At 39.2% G+C, this 17,133-nt stretch overlaps 1 protein-coding gene across 1 annotated transcript in view; it reads right to left on the reverse strand.

The window, feature by feature from the left end:
• PTPRO (protein tyrosine phosphatase receptor type O) overlaps positions 1-17,133 on the reverse strand; it is a 239,063-nt gene that overhangs the window by 5,651 nt on the left and 216,279 nt on the right. Inside the window, exons 20-25 of the mRNA XM_063115709.1 lie at positions 10,437-10,527; positions 9,286-9,362; positions 8,559-8,693; positions 8,220-8,342; positions 2,748-2,902; positions 562-697 (exon numbers count right to left, since the gene is read on the reverse strand). Of these exons, the coding sequence (XP_062971779.1) occupies positions 562-697; positions 2,748-2,902; positions 8,220-8,342; positions 8,559-8,693; positions 9,286-9,362; positions 10,437-10,527 (717 nt within the window). The remainder of the gene's footprint in view (positions 1-561; positions 698-2,747; positions 2,903-8,219; positions 8,343-8,558; positions 8,694-9,285; positions 9,363-10,436; positions 10,528-17,133) is intronic.

A 17,133-nucleotide genomic window follows, 5' to 3' on the forward strand; every position in this document is an offset into this window, starting at 1 on the left:
TGCTCCTGTGTTAAAATAATAAATCCATCCATTTAGATTAAAGGGACTGGCAGTGCTGGTAGGTTTGGGGGCTGGGAATTCTTAAAATCAGAAGGGGGACAGAAATCAAATTCAACCCATGACTATCATTAAAAGTGAATTGGGACAGAGTCACGTGGAGAGCAAACTAATGACAAACTTATTAATCAAATCCAACATTTCAAATATAAAGTAGATCACATCAGTTCTACTGTCTCCATATGGTGACATTTACCCAGAATGGCTGTTACCTTCACCTAACTCCTAGTCTGTTCAAAGACGGTTTACTCTATTACAGACACATCCACGTGCTCTGCATTACTAAAGAGCATATGATGCCAATAGAAGTGTAATGACTGTAGACACTGAATGGATTTCTAAAGGCTAATATGTGTTTCTGTTATATCTTATACATACACAATAAGAAAATGGGAAAGGGAGATACAAAAATTTTCAGACAATTGTTTTGAAGTGTGAGGTTGAATAATCGTGAGTTTTTCAGTCAAGGGCAAGTTTAAAAATACATATTGATTTTGCTCCTACCTCTGTCTGTACCATAGACATTCGGTATGACCTCATTTCTGACACCAGCCCTAAAATGTCGACAAACTCATGATCCCGGATGTGCTGCAAGAGCCTGTCCAGGGCAATGAATGTTCCCGTCCGTCCCACTCCAGCACTGCAAAAGAATGTCAGACAGCAGGTTATTCAGACAGCACTTCTTTCTTGCTGAAAATAAACTGATTTCGGTAGCACGGTTGTGAAAAAAGAACTCCTGACAATCTTTTCCACTTAACCGATGTTTAAGTGTGCCGTGGTGATTGGAGTTCCTTCTAATGTCACATTTCCCATGACCACTGCCACCTCCCTTAAAGAGATATGGGCTTGCATTGCCTTGGCCTCCCCCAGGCTGTCTGCTTCTGGAGAAAAGTAATGATTCTATATTGAGCACTCTGGAGAGTTGGTTCCTGCCCTCGGAGAGCTGATACACAATTCCCCATCTTCTGAACAGCCTCAGAGTTCAGCCCTCACACCCCAGATCAAAAGTCTAGTTGAGATGCTCACACCCTACCTAGCTCTGGGGCCATAGCGATTTGTGTACCTTCAACCCTAAGTTCAGTTCACCATCACAGACCTTCCTTTACCTGCCCTTCCAGTGGGTCCTAGGTCTGATTCAGTCTCCCAGGGATGGTTAGATGGTTGTCATAATATAAAATTAAGTATTTGGACCCGGTCTCATTTAGTCCCCAAATCCCAGTGCTCAGAGCATATGCAGAAGTGCACTGCCATGGGCTGGCCGCCTGCCCACCAGTCCCGTTCTACATACTAAAGTCAGCTCCTCTTTTCTACCTATCATCCTTAGACTGAAGAGCCAAATTGTTCCAAACTCTGAATTGTGATGAAATTATGGGAAAAGAGAAAGTTGAGGTCAATTTATATGCAGAATTTGCTAGGAGAAAAACCCAACACGAAATGGCTTGAGTTCAGAGTCTAATTTGCTTTTTCTATTAGACAACTCTTTCCTCCAGGACTTCTCAAACTGGTCTGCCACTGGGTGGCACCTATAAAGTCACCTCCAAAACTGCACCTGTTATCTGCTGTGAAAAGAATCCATGAGTTTGACCCCATGGTTGACCAGCTTTATTATCTGCTCTTGGGAAAAAAACATTTTGAGAATAGATAATTTCATCTGCTAAAGCACGGCTTTTAACCTGTGAATGCCTATAGCAGATTGGCAGCAATAGTATCTTCCCTAAACAGACACTTCTAAACTTATAGTAGCTTATAAAGCATTTCTCTTTTCAGGAGGACATACACTGAGGGCGCACATGCACACACACACACCACGTACACACACACTTTAGCCATTCTAATTCACAAAGGCCAAGGCGCTAGGTCTGGGATTTTAGATTTATTTGCCAGTGTTTCCCTTAGCATTTTTATCCCTTCTTCTACCTCTGATATACAATGGGGCATGTCTGTGTTCCCTGCTCTTTTGAGGTTAAATAAAAATTGTACAACAATATTGTAGCACAGGGATGGATTTTGATGGAGCTTTGTTCACTTGGTAGGAAGGAAAGATTAAGTTCAAAAGTAACTCTTCTTGTAAGAAATTAATGTGCACCTTGATTTTTGATAATGTAATGGATCATATGTCCCCTTTCATGCTAGCTGTCTGGAAATTAAGAGACAATTTTGAACAACTGCAGCAAGTATGTTTATCTTAATAGGCTGAAGGTTTTTATTTTTTCTTTCCTTCTGTTTACTTTCATGTATATTTATATTATTTCAAGCTGTGATAAGCTGTTTATAATTTGACCTTGTATTTATCCATGTTATAGCCACTTGGGATCGTTGATAGGGTAGGATAATATCACACAACACTTAATGCATGGCCTTTGGAGACTGGCATGCCTAGATTTGAATCCTAACGCTTCCACTTTCGAGTTGCATAAGCCTGTGTGAATCCCTCAGTCTCTCTGCTTCTCAGTTTGCTTTTTCATCTGAAAATGGAAATGACAATATTTGTCCCATAAGCTATAGATAGAAGATAGTCATATTATAAGTAAATAGTATATGCAATAAGACATCAATTACTCATAAATTAAAAAAAAATCATAATTCATTTGTCAATTGAATCTAGTCAGGGATTTATGGAATGGTGGGTTCTGTCCTTCATATTAAAAAAAACCCTGATGTCTAACAGAAAATGCATTTGATGAGGTTACCTGCAGTGAATGATCATGGGGCCTTTGCTCTTGGTAGCTTGCTGTCGGACCATGTATACAAACTGCAAGATACTTTCTGCAGCATTTGCTGTGGGCACACCGTGATCAGGCCACGCAGTATAGTTAAAATGCATCACATCCTGCATCTCATCAGCCTTTAGGGAAAAAAGCCAACAACAAGTATTAATCCCCCAGTCCACTGTCAAAATGACCCAGGCCTCCACTGGCGATCACAAGTTAATGGTACAGGAAGGTAGAGCCGTGTTCCACTCCTGGTCAGTACACTTCCTTTTCCAGCTCTGAGCATCATGTCTGGCATAAAGTAGGTCCTGAAAAATAAAACACTAATTGCATACATCTTCAAATAGTAGGATAGATAGGCTAATCCATGCCTGGGTAGTTAAGGACAAGAGCTTAAGCAGATCAGAGTTTGCATCCTGGCTCTGTCGTTTAGAGGCTGCATCAGCTTGGGCTAATGAATTAAACACTGTGGCAGGTACAGCTGGTGCCCTACTTAGGTCCCCGTTGCCATCCTGGTGCACCTCTTTCTCTGCCTCGCTGGAAACTGCCTATGTTGGATTCTCCTGCAGGGTACAAAACTCCAGTGCCTTATGTCAGAACGTCTGTGGGGTCTGGCTGAGGCTGGACTTCTGCTGACGCCACAGCTGTGCGTGTCTTCTTCTCTGTCCTGTTCTCTCCCCCTTGCTCTCTTACAAATTTTACCCAATAACACACATCAAAAAATCACTTGTATGGGCCGAGCCCGTGGCGCACTTGGTAGAGTGCGGCGCTGGGAGCGCGGCAACGCTCCCGCCGCGGGTTTGGATCCTATATAAGAATGACTGGTGCACTCACTGGCTGAGTGCCGGTCACGAAAAAACGACAAAAAAAAAAAAAAAAAAAAAAAAATCACTTGTATGAGAATCTCTATCTTGGGCCCTGACACTAGGGAACATGACCGAAGACAAACTTCTTGAACTTCAGTATCTAAAAATGGCGTAATGGACTTCTGGTCAAGATGGCAGAACAGACGTCCCCAGCGTCACTCTCTCCCACAATCAACCGATTTACAACTATTGAAAAGCAACGACTGCCAAGCTGGGGCCGTAAGAGCTTAGGGGAAGAGGAGGAGAGACCTACGGAGTGCATGAAGGTGGGAGAAGCCACAATGAGAGAAAGGCAGGACCGCTCTGACCGTTTTGAGCCCCAACCACTCCAAGGCTGGTGCTGTTGGGCACGTGCCAGAAAAGACTCAGGCCCAGACCAGTGTTTCCACACAACCCAGTTGTTCCAGACATCACAAGACCTAGAAGAGCTTACAACTTGAGCTGCACAAAATTAAACCTGAGCTGCACAAAAAGCCTTCCCCGGGGAATCAGCAGCAATGAAGCAATTTAGCTCAACCACAGGGCTCAAGTGCTGGTTCCCACAGGAAGTTTCCCCATTTTAGAAATAAGCAAAGGACAACAAATTAGTTCCAGTGCAGAGTTTAAGTGGTGGGAATAGCTAATAATCCAACACAGAACTGAAAGAAAAAAACAAAAGCCCCACGGATCAGAGACAAAGTTCTGATATTAACCAGTAAAGACCTAACACCACCAAAGAACACCTGTAAAACTTAGGAGGACCAGAAGCCCTTGGGCTCCCAAGCTGGGGTCGGGGGAGGGCCAAGGGCCTCAGCCATGCCCTCCCCTACCCCCCACTGTCAGCACCCAGCCCAGCAATGACCACTGAGCAACCGGGGGGAATGCCCTGGGCTCTTGAGCTGGGGTGGTGGGGGGCCGAGGGCTTTAGCTATGCACCCTGGCATCCACACCCAGCCAAGCAATGACCACTGGGCCACCATCAGAAGCCACCTGGGCTCCCCTGCTGGAATGAGGGAGGTGCCACAGGCCTCCACCATGCCCCCTCCTTCCTCCTCCTCCCACCCTCTCCCTTCCCCTCTCCTCCCCCTCATCAACTGCTCTTAGAATGTAAACGATAATGATAAACAACTTAAAAAATAAATAAATAAAAAGGGCCTAATGATATGTACAACAAGGGTTGTCATGTGGATTAAGTGATCATGTCTGTGAAGGATGGTTTGTGTTAGAATTATTATCATTACTACTGCATAATTACTACCACTTGCTCCCATCCAGCTCAGTGTGTTTATATGCTTGGTTCTGGGACTCTCTAGTAAGTAGGTATATTTAATATATTAACCCTATCATATTAATCCATATATCAAATATATTGTTGTTCCCTCTGAACTGAGTAAGTACCAATAAGAATATGGGTTCTTCAAGACCAACTCTTTTTAGTCCCTACTAGTTTGTAAGAATGATTTATTTTTCTCTTGTTACCCACTGTCAGAAATAGTTCAAACGCAGCCTTCACAAAGATCTGATTCACTTCCCATCCTTCAAACTTGCTAAAAGCCTAGAATCCATGCAGTGTATGGAACACTATATCATGATTTGGGAGAATTTGGCCAGGACATGAGTTTGGAGCTAAAACTTAGGTTCAGGTATCAAAGAGAAATAAATTCCAAAGAGTCAGTAGTCTTGGGCAGAGCAAAATTTGTATCTATATAAACAAATGAAATAAAATGCATAAATTAATATATATGATTTGTATAAATAGAAATAAGTCATCCCTTCAGTTCCACCCACTGCCCCCTTGATACCTAAAGCCACCCATCCCCAGGAGCTAGCAGTGCCTCCCTAGCTATGTTCTAGGGCTCTGTCTTAGACACAAAGAGCACAAAGTCTGCAACGATGCTGGCTACCCTCACTGCTGTCTGCAGGAAGTATGTCAAGAACATAATCCAGGCATAATGAATTGTGCCAAGTAACTTAATTATTCAACACCATAAGGATTAAAGGACACTCAGCCACCAAATAACTTCCCAGAAAGGCTCACAAAAATGCCTGCCCTGTTCAAATGCTGATCATAATTAGTATAAGACTTGTGAATTGTAGCCTATATATATATATCCCAGTACAGTCTGAAAATGTATTCAGCTACAAAGTGAAAGGTGGTTTAAAATCATGAAGCTGTTAAATTGTCATTAGTCTCTCCACAGCTTCAAGGTGGGGGTCCTAGAATTGGCATCAGAACTGTCAGCTGAACAGCAGGGTATAAAGTCCCTGGTAAGAAACAAGTTTTTGCTGATCTTTCCTCTCCAGCTCTTACTCAGTTCATGCAAGTGTTAAACACCGGAAACTGACAAGTTGTGTGTTATGGTAGTTTTCCTCCTTTCTTATTAAACGAGAAAACCCTTCTGGTTTTATCTTATTATCTTAAATTCCCAAATTTCTCTCACCCTAATTTCCTCATTCATGTAATTCTATCTTGTTGTACTTGGAAAGTTTCCACATATCAATATGAAAGGATAGGGGTAGAAATAAAAAATAAAAAATAAATAAAAATAAAAATAAATAAAAAATAAAGGTGTAAATAAAAAATGAAACTAATAGACAAATATATTCATCAGCACAGCACAATGTTCTTCGGACAATTTAGCCTTCACTGTGGAAGGAGCCTGAAATTTAGATTTTGTATGCTTATGACCAAAAGGGGGCACAATGGTACCAGGTGCTTATAACTACTGTATAAAAACTTTACAAGCGAACACTATTATTTCATGTTTTATTCTTATTTTTCAAGCCCTTCCCATGGTTGTTGTTGAAAGACAGGTCATCATTTAAGACCAAGAGCAAGAAGCGTAGTATTGGCCATGCAATGATCTATGTGACTCTTCCCTGTCAAGGAAACAGGCATGTGAACAGACTATTCTGTGCTCTGCAATGTTTTTCTCCTAGAAGCAAACCTAGGGAAAGATGTGTTCTATATTCGTTTAGCAATTTGCACAGGCTTTTTCGCTGAAATAACTATGAAAGCAAGCAGAGTTGAAATGGTGTTCAGATCGTCAAATATTTCCTCTGATGGAAAGTCTGTTGATGCTTTACAAGTGCTTTATTATTTTTGAAATCATTCATTCATTTACTGACGTATTCATTCCACAAAGGTAGAGAGTACTTGCTTCTGACACTCACAGTACACTGGAGGAAAGAGACGTGAAGACAGATGTGTAACCACCTATGGTGTGCTGTGAGGGGGCATATACACGAGACTCGACAGCAGAGGAGGAAAGGGCTAATGGTCTCTGAGACCAGGGAAGGCTCGAAAGGATTGAAAAAGGAGGTGACATTTGAGCTGAAACTCTGTGTTTGAGGAGAAATGTGCTTGGGGAACAAAGAGATGTGTATTTCAAAGGAATGGAGCAGCACGAGACACAGTCTGTTACAGGTATACTGGGATTTGCCTAAATTCTCATTGCAATAAAAGCCATTGTTAATTACCAGCAGGTAAGAAGATATTTCTCTCTTGTAAATATCAAGAAAGGAACAGTCACCAAGTGCTTTCGTTGTTTGTGCTGTTCGTGTTGTTGTCCATATGAAAGACTGATATGGACAATCTTTGTTTTCATTGTCTATATTAGGGGTCAGCAGACTTTTTCTGTAAAGGGCCAGGCAGTCAATATTTTAGGTTTTGCGTGTCATATAATTTGGGTTGCAACGAAAGTGATCATAGACAATACATAAACAAACGTGTGGCTGTGTTCCAATAAAACATGGTTGTGGACACTGAAATGTAAATCTTACATAATGTTCATATAATATTACATAGGAAATATTATTCTTTTAAAATTTTTTCCAACCATTTAAAAATGTAAAAACCATTTTTAGCTCATGGGCTTTACAAAATAGGCAGTGGGTCAGTTTGGTCTTCAGGCTTATTTTGTCTGGTCTGTACTATTAGGAAGGGTTGTGTTTAAGCAGGGAAGAACATTTCAGAAAGGAATTTCCTATTAAATTTTGTCCTCAACAGAGAGCATGTTCAAGTGGAGAATACTAGTAAAAAGGTAGCAGGGCTTGTGAGAAAAATAGACTTTTCAGATACTCTAACAATCAGAAATCAATAGCACATCAAGAGATATGGAACCATGATTAATAAGACCTTCCAAATAATGAAAACCAAACCAGAACAAAATAAGGAAAAACACACAAAACAAGACACAAACTACCGTATCATGGGTTAAGTGTTTAATTTAAAACCTTACTGTGCCTTGTACACCCTGACTATACTCGTACGGTGAATGTGGGTAATGAGAACACGTCCTGCCTCAGTCATGCCTGCTAAACAATGACTAACTGTGTCTTCTATTGCCCTGGGCTCATTTGAGATGAACCAGGGCAGACTTTTTATTGCACCTCCTCAGACTCTCCAGGCGAACCAGAACCTTTTCACCCGCATCATCCTCATGAAATGGGAAACCACTACACTAAAAATTGAATTTTTCTCTTGAAGGAAGCAGCTGCAAAGCCTGAAGAGCTCATTGTCTTACATGGTGGTGGGTTGGTCTCCTAGTACTTGCAGGGGTGGAGGTGTCACTGTGGGGATCTGCACTCCTGCCTGGTGACTTACGTAGTTGATCCGGAAGTGTCTACAGGCCCAGTCGTCCTGCTCTTCCTCGGAAATCATCTCCACGGTGATGTCTCCGTAAGCTATAGGTTCTTCTGTGAATGGCCAGTAATGGTCACATTTCACCTGGAGTGAAGATAGCACAAGCTTTTAAAACAAACAGGCTAGAGAAAAAATGAAGTCTGTGCTCAGGGAAAATAAAGGTACTCGCCTCTGAAGATCTGTACGGGACTGTTGTAAGGATGAAAAAGAAGCAAAGTGCAGTAGTTTCTGCAACACGGCAAACACTTCACCTGGGACAGGATGTGGGGCTACGTGGGGACAGTCCGATTAGGTACCTACCCTCCTCTTCTCATTACACTGAGTGAGCATGACAATCATCTGAGATTTCTGTTGTAGGACCATCTTCCAGAAGTCATTTCTGGTTTCAGGCAGCGGCCCCTGGGTGGCAATGTACTCCTGTGGTGAGTTGTATCCCTGAAAGACAAGTGACAGACTTACCACCTAACCAGCCACTGTCAGCACCAAATGCTGCTTCACCCCATTGGGAAAAAGCTGAAAATTTACTGCTGATAAAACTGGCAAAGGATCACACACCTATGTAATGTCTTCTTCTCCATCAAAGAGGCAATCAGAGTAACTGCCCATAGAAGTGTGTGATTTTAGCATCGTTCTCCAGAAGTCTGTCAAATCGCACCCACACTTTTTTATGAGAACAATCACTATCTTTATAAATATTCTAAAAGCACAGATGATCAGGTGAAGCCCTTTGAGTTTGGTTGCTAAAACTGAAATTGAAACGCAGCAAAGGTGATCTTTAGCAAAATGATCTACTTTCTCTTTCACGAGCCCTGTACAAAGAAATCTGAACATTACTAATAAATTCACTTTTTCCCCATTTTTTATTCTGAAATGGAATAATGGAAACCGTTCTGTAGAGTTCACTTGCTAGGTGCAGAATGGCTCTCTTTTTAACTGTCTGACACATTCACATAGCCCTAAATAGTCTTCCACTGGCTGGGCTGGCATTTGAATGGCTGATTTTTTGTTTGTCTGTTTTTCTACTTACTGGAATATAGTTGGCATTGATGTAGTCTGCACCTTCCTCTTCATTTATGGAGACTAATCTCACTCGGCTAAAGTCATCTGTAAAGGATAAAGAGAAAAGAAATTGTGTAAGTCAGGATGGAAGAAAAAATTATCTTTATCCTCTCTACCCAATATCAAGTCAAATCGGCCACTGATAGAGTAGGCAGATAAAGTTTATTTTAGCCTGATATTTCAGCCATACCTCAATCTTAGTCTCTTGATTAAATAAATACATAAATATCTCCCAACCACTACTTTCTTCCCACCATCTCTTCTATCCTTAGAAAAACTGTCCCCAGGTTTTTTTTTGGAGGGGGGGAGGACTGTGCAAGTATTTACAGGAACTAAAATATCTAGCAGATTTATGGAAATATATGATTTCCATTTCACCTAGGGACACTCCAGAGAATTCACTACCTTTGGGAGACCTAGTGAAGAGAGGATGTATGGGCTTTTTATAGATGGACTTTAATTGAGAAAAGTAAATTCTGAAATGTGTAGGGATGTGAAGTGTTATGTAATACTACATAATTTTATCGAGAAATCTTATCAAGAAGAGAATATTCTTTCTAGAACTTTTTTAGCCTCCCTCTTTCCACTTTCCCATTCTTTCCCAGCCCACCTAGAGCGTAGCAGAGAGAAAAGTTAAATCTATATTGGAATGTATTTTAATTGTCCTGTAAGTACTTTATATTACCTTTCAAATTCAATGTTGCTTTTTATTTCAAAATGCTAAGGAACAACATAACTGTCAGAAGTTAGAAAGAGAAGGCATTTTAATACATTGTACTCCCCTTCCATTTGCCTCCTTCTATTGTTAATGACTCGACTGAAAATATTTTATGAGAGCACAAATTATCTGATCCCTCATTTGGTTAAGACTCTTTGATCTCCAAAGGGCCAAATATTCAGACTTTTCTGTTCAGATATGATGCATTTAAACGCATGATAATTTCTACATACGACAGGATCTAATGACCTCAAAGCATGAGTGAGACCAATGCAATCTCAGAGATGTCCTGAGATCCAGGCCACGACTGGGTCTGGTCAGAGACTGGTGAAATTATCTGCTGTAACAGTCCTTCAACTTTTAAAAGACATGAGTAGGATCGGCACTATTGGATATCTTACATGGTAGGATGTTCGTGTAACGGTTTTTACATCGGTTCAGTGGAAGATCAGCAGCAAAGTGTGGAATGTCCAGTCCAATTAATTTCAACTCCTGTAAATGACAGAGAATGGATTTGAGATTTCTATGCATGTTGTGGATTGGATTATTGGTCACCTTGGCTTATTGTTCATATTGGATTATTCTTCACTCCCTGCATGTAGTAGAATGATAACACGCCCTTGGCTGTATGATGTTGCAGTAGATACCTTTTGGGGCAAAGTGTACTTCCCCACCCCACTCTGTCAACTTCCTTTGGTCAACGAATGGGTCAATGAACTCATGTCCGGTCAGCTTTCAATGGTTTGCTCTCTTGTGCTTCTTCCATCTGCCTTTAAAAGAACATGCCCCATCTCAGTCAGCTGCTAGTCCCAGAATGAGGAGACACATAGAGCAGACCTGACTCTGATCTGCAGCCTGAAGCAGAACTGCCCCAGCTGTCCCACAGACCTTTGAGTGAGAGAAATAAATGTTGTAGCCCCCGAGATTTTGAGGTTGTTTCTTAAATAGCATTACTGCAGTAATAGCCGTCTCATGCAACACATAAATACCTTGGATAGTTCAGTGACCATTTGGAGAAGTAAGAACTATACGCATAGCACTCAAGGTGGGGGAAATTTGAAAACAGAAAAGCTTTTCAGATTTGGGGAGGAAAAGGGTAACAGAAATTTATGAAAAAAAAAAGTAGGCATTTTTTCCTGTAGGCAATGAGCCTTACTGAAAATAGTAAAAGACAGAATGAGAAACAAGTAGTGCTCTTGTCGGCAACTTACCATTTCTTCCATCTCAGACAAAACCCTTGCTTGCCAAATGCTTTTAAGCAGAAGCTGGTCATTGTTACTTTATAATTTAGTTTTCCATTTTAAAGGGTTTAAAGGCTGAATGTATTGTTCTTGAGAGAAACAGAATTTATTTTTAGCAAACTTCAGTGTTATTTTTAGTTTAGTTCTTTCGGGCAGCTATAAGCTTATTTATTTATTTATAAAAATTATTTATTTGTTTATTTTAGTTTTATCATTATATGATGTAAACATTTTGTAAACATGTGGCCCTTTACCAATTGCTCCCTAACACCCCCTTGCCTCCCCCTTTCCCACCTCTAGTGGCCTCAGTTCTGTTCTCTCCTTTTGAAAGTTCAGGGAATTACTGTGATTGTCATCTCTCTCTTTTTTTCTTTCTTTCTTTCTTTTTTTTTTTTTTCAGCTCACTTAGGAGTGAGGACATGTGGTATTTCTCTTTCTGTGCCTGGTATATTTCACTTAACATAATTTTCTCTAAGTTCATCCATGTTGCTGCAAGTAGAAGAATCTCATTTCTGTTTATGTCAGTGTAGTATCCCATGTGTCTGTATACCACATTTTCCTTATCCAGTCATCCACTGATGGACATTTAGGTTAGTTCCCACTCTTAGCTATTGTAAATAGAACTGTGAAAAACATGGGAGTAAAAGTATTCCTTTGACATGATGATTTCCATTCTTTTGGGTATACACCCAGCAGTGGGATTGCTGGATCATATGGCAGTTCTATCTGTAGTTGTTTCAGGAACCTCCATACTGTGTTCCATAATGGTTGTGCTAATTCACAGTTGCCACCAAGAGTGTAGGAGGGTCCCCTTTCTCCACATACTCACCAGCATTTGTTATTCTCTTTTTGATAATGGCCAGTCTAACTGGTGTGAGATGATATGTGCATGTGGTTTTGATTTTCATTTCCCTGATGCTTAGTGATGTAGAGTATTTTTTTTTATGTGTTTGTTGATCATTTGTATATCTTCCTTTGAGAAATTCCTATTCAGCTCCTTTGCCCATATTTTAATCAAGTTACTTGTTTTTTCACTGTTAAGTTGTTTCTTCCTTGTGTATTCTGGATATTAACCTCTTATTGGATACATTGTGAATATTTTCTCCCATTCTGTAGGTTGTCTTTTGACTCTGTTAACTGTTGCTTTTGCTGTGCAGAAACTTTTTAATTTGATCTCATTTATTTTTCCTTCTGTTGCCTGGGCTTTTGGGGTCATATCTATAAAGTCTATGTTCAGTCCTACTTCCTGAAGTCTTTCCCTGATGGTTTCTTTTAGTAGTTTTATAGTTTCAGATCATATATATAAGTCTATAATCCATCTTGAGTTGGTTTTGGTATATGGTGCGAAGTACAGGTCTAATTTCATTCTACATATGAGTGTCCAGTTTTCCCAGCACAACTTCATATTGAAAAGGCAGACCTTTCCCCAGTGTATGCTCCTGTTGCCCTTGTCAAATATCAGTTGGCTGTTAAGTATGTGGGTTAGTTTCTGGGTTCTCTATTCTGTTCCATTGGTCCAAGTGACTGTTTTTATGCCAGCTCCATGCTGTTTTGGTTACAATAGCTTTATAGTATAATTTGAAGGCAGGTAGTGCTATGACTTTGGCTTTATTTTCTTTGCTCAAGATTGCTTTGCTATTCAGAGTCTTTTGTTGTTCCATGTGGATGTTAGGATTGTTTTTTCTTTTTCCATGAAGAATGCCATTGTATTTTGATGGGTATTGCATTGAATCTGTAGATCACTTTGGATAGCATGGACATTTTCACAGTGTTAATTATTCCAATCCAAGAGTATGAAATGTCTTTCCATCTTTTTGTGTCCTCTTTAATTTTTTTCAGCCTAGTGATTTGGAGTTCTTATTGTAGAGATCTTTCACTTTCTTGGTTAAATTTATTCCTAAGTATTTTATTTTATTTTATTTTTTGGTGACTACTGTAAATGGGCTTGCTTTCTTGAATTCCTTTTCTGCTAGCTCATTATTGTAGTATAAAAATGCTACTTGTTTTGTTGGGTGTTGATTTTGTATCCTGCAACTCTACTTAAATTGTTTATCAGCTCTAAGGATTTTTGGTAGAGTCTGTACATTTTTCTGTATATATGATCATGTCATTTGCATACAGGGACAGTTTTACTTCACCTTCTCCAATCTGGATGCCCTTTATTTCTTTCTCTTGCCTGACTGTCTGGCTAGTACTTCTAATACTATGTTAAATAGGAGTGGTGAGAGTGGACATCCTTGTCTTATTCCTATCCTTAAGGGAAAAGCTGAAAGTTTTTCAAGATGATATTGGAGGTGATCTGTCATATATGGCTTTTATTGTGTTGAGATACTTTCCTTCTAAACCTAATTTGATGAGTCTTTATCATGAAGCAATGCTGAATTTTGTCAAATGCTTTTTCTGTGTCAATTGAGATAGTCATATGGTTTTTGTCCTTGATTTTGTTGATGTGGTGGGTCACATTTATTGACTTGTATATGTCGAACCATCCTTGCATTCTTGGGATGAATCCCATTTGATCATGGTGCAAAATTTTTTTGATGTGTTGCTCTATTATGATGCTAATATTTTGTTGAGAACTTTTGCATATATGTTGATAAGAGATATTGGCCTATAGTTTTCTTTTTTTTGCAGTATCTTTCTCTTGGCTTAGTATCAGGGTGATAGTGGCCTCACAAAATGAATTTTAGAGAGTGGATTCTGTTTCAATTTTTTGGAACAGTTTGAAGAGAATTGGTATTGATTCCTCTTTAAAGGTTTGGTAGAATTCAGCAGTAAAGCCATTAGTCCTGGGCATTTCTTTGTTGGGAGACTGCTGATTACTGCTTCAATCTTGTTGCTTGTAACTGGTTGGTTCAGGTTTTCTTTTTCTTCTTGGTTCAGTCTTAGTAGTTTATTTGTGTGCACAAATTTATCCATTTTCTCCAGGTTTTCAAATTTGTTGGCATATAGTTGTTCATAATAGTCTCTAATGATTATTTGTATTTCTTTGCTACTGGTTGTAATATCTCCTTTTTCATTTCTGATTTTTCTTATTTGGGTATTCTCTCTTGTTTTTTTAGTTAACCTAGCTAATCACTTGTCTATTTTGTTTACTTTCTCAGAAAACCAGTCCCTGATTTTTTTAAATCATTTTTTGGGTTTTTGTTTGATTTAGTTATGCTCTGATAGTAATTATTTCTTTATACCTACTACTTTTGGGATTAGATTTTTCTTGTTTTTGTAGTTCTTTGAGGTGTAGCATTAAGTTGTTTACTGGAAATCTTTCTCTTCTTTTGATGTAAGTATTTATTGCAATAAACTTCCCTTTTAGTACTGCTTTTGCAGCATCCCACAGGTTTGGGTATGATGTGTCTTTATTTTCATTAGTTTTAACACATTTTTTGATTTCCTCTTTAATTTTTCTTGGACCCATATGTCATTCAGGAGCATGTTGTTAATTTCCACATATTTGTATAGTTTCCTGAGTTTTGCTTGTTATTGATTTCTAGTTTTAATCCATTGTGGTCTGATAAGATCCTTGAAATGATTTCAATTTTTAAAAATCTGTTGAGACTTGATTTGTGATCTAATATGTGGTCTATTCTAGAGAATGTGCCATGTGCTGATGAGAAGAATGTATATTCTTTGTCTGTTGGATGACACGTTCTGTAGGCATCTGCCAGGTCCAGTTGGTCTAAAGTGTAGTTTAAATTCTGTGTTTCTCTGTTGATTTGTTGCCTAGATGATATGCCCCATACTGAGAGAGGGGTCTTCAGGTCTCTTATTATTATTGCATTGGGGTCTATCTCTTTCTTTAGGTCTACTAGTGTTTGCTTTATGTACATGGATGTTCTGGTGTTAGGTGCATATATATTTATGATTGTGAGTCTTCTTGCTGGATAGATCTCTTTATCATTATATAGTAGTCTTCTTTGTCTCTTTTTATGGTTTTTGGTTTAAAGTCTATCTTATTCAATATAAGAATAATTAATCCCGTTCATTTTTAGTTTCCATTTGCATGGTATATCTTTTCTATCCCTTCACTATTTATCTGTGCGTGTCTCTACAGGTGAGGTGAGTTTCTTGAGGACAGCATATAGTTGTGTCTTGCTTTTTAATCCAGTTAGTCAGTTTTTGTCTTTCGAGTGGGGAGTTTAATCCATTTAAGTTTAGGGTTGTTATTGAAAAGTATTGTCTTACTCGTGACCTTTTTAAAATTTTTGTTTGGATGTTTTATATATCTTTTTTTTCTTCCCCTTTTATTGTTTGTCTTTGATATTTGTTGGTCTATTGAGGTGGCATGACTTAGTTTCTTTCTCTTTCTCATTTGTATTTTTGTTCTACTAGTGGGTTTTCTTCTTTCTTGTGTATTCATGGTTGTGATTATTATTTTTTGGATTCCAGATGCAGGACTCCCTTGAAAATTTCTTATAGGGTTTGTTTTATGGTGGTGAACTCCTACAGTTTTTGTTTGTCTGGAAAATACACTATTTCTCTCTCATTTCTGAGGGATAGCCTAGCTGGGTATAGTATTCTCAGCTGATTTTTCTTTTAGTGTTTTGAATATCATCCCATTTTTTCTGGTATGTAGAGTTTCTGTTGCAAAGTCTGCTGTTAGTCTGATAGGGGATCCCTTACAGCGACTTGATGTTTTTCTCTCACCACTTTTAGGATTCTCTTATTGTTTTTGAGCTATGCTAGTTTGACTATAATGTGTCTTGGAGAGGATCTTTTTGGTATGAATCTGACTGGGGATCTTTGAGCCTCCTGGATCTGAAGGTCTATGTCTCTCCCTATGCCTGGGAAGTTTCCCATTATTATTTCATTGAATAGGTTTTCCATGCCTTTTCCTTTCTCTTCCCCTTCTGTAACACCCATTATTCAGATATTTTTATGCTTATTAAGGTTGTCTGCCAGCTCTTTTAGATTTTCTTCATTTTTAAAAATTCTTTTTTCCTTTTTTTGTCTGCCTGTGTTATTTCAAAAAGGCTATCTTCAAGATCAGAAATTCTTTCTTCTGCTTGTTCTAGCCTGCCGCCTAAGCTATCAGTTGTGTTTTTTAATTCATTGAATGAATCTTTCAGCTCCACAAGTTCTGCTGCATTCTTTCTTAAAGCATTAATCTCTTTGGAAATTTCTTCCTTCATATCCTGGACTTTTTTTCCTTGTTTCATCATGTTGTCTATCCAAGTCTTCTCATATCTTACTGAGTTTCTTTAAGATTGTTGCTTGAAAGTCCTTTTCAGTCATTTCAAAGGTTTCCTGCTCAATAGGGTCTGCTATTTGAGAATGACTGTATTCTTTTGGTGGTGTCATATTTTATTGGATTTTTGTATTTCTAGTATCTCTATGTTGATGTCTGGTCATCTAGTAGAGCAGCTGTTTCTTCTATTACTCTGGAATGGGCTATGCGGAGAGAGATATCCTCTTCTTTTTCTGGTCTCTGTTGGGGACTCTCCTTGTGTCAATACAGTTGAATAGGTGGTGGCCCACCTGCACAGTGGTTTTGGCTGCTTCTGTGGCAGGGGGCTACTTTTGCAGTGGCTGTGGCTGTGGTGGTGGCTGTGAGGGGCCACCTTCATGGAAGTGGTGTTTTCATCATGCTCCTGCCTTCTGCCAGGTGGGGGGCTGCCCATAGCTCCTGCCTAGGACCCCGTGCATGCTCCTGCCTTGTGCTGAGTGATGGGGTTCTACAAGCTTATTTAAATGATGCTTCATTGCTTAAAATATTTTGGAAGTCTGCCTCCTTTGGAAAGTATCTTTATAGATTATTTGTGAAAATATCTCACTTATTTTGGCATACCACTTATGAAATGTATGGTCTTGGAAAGGCAGTTCAACTCTTCTTAATATCAGTTGAATTATCTATAAGCAA

The sequence above is a fragment of the Cynocephalus volans genome, chromosome 12 (genome assembly GCF_027409185.1).
Source record: "Cynocephalus volans isolate mCynVol1 chromosome 12, mCynVol1.pri, whole genome shotgun sequence".
In the NCBI taxonomy this organism is placed as follows: domain Eukaryota; kingdom Metazoa; phylum Chordata; class Mammalia; order Dermoptera; family Cynocephalidae; genus Cynocephalus; species Cynocephalus volans.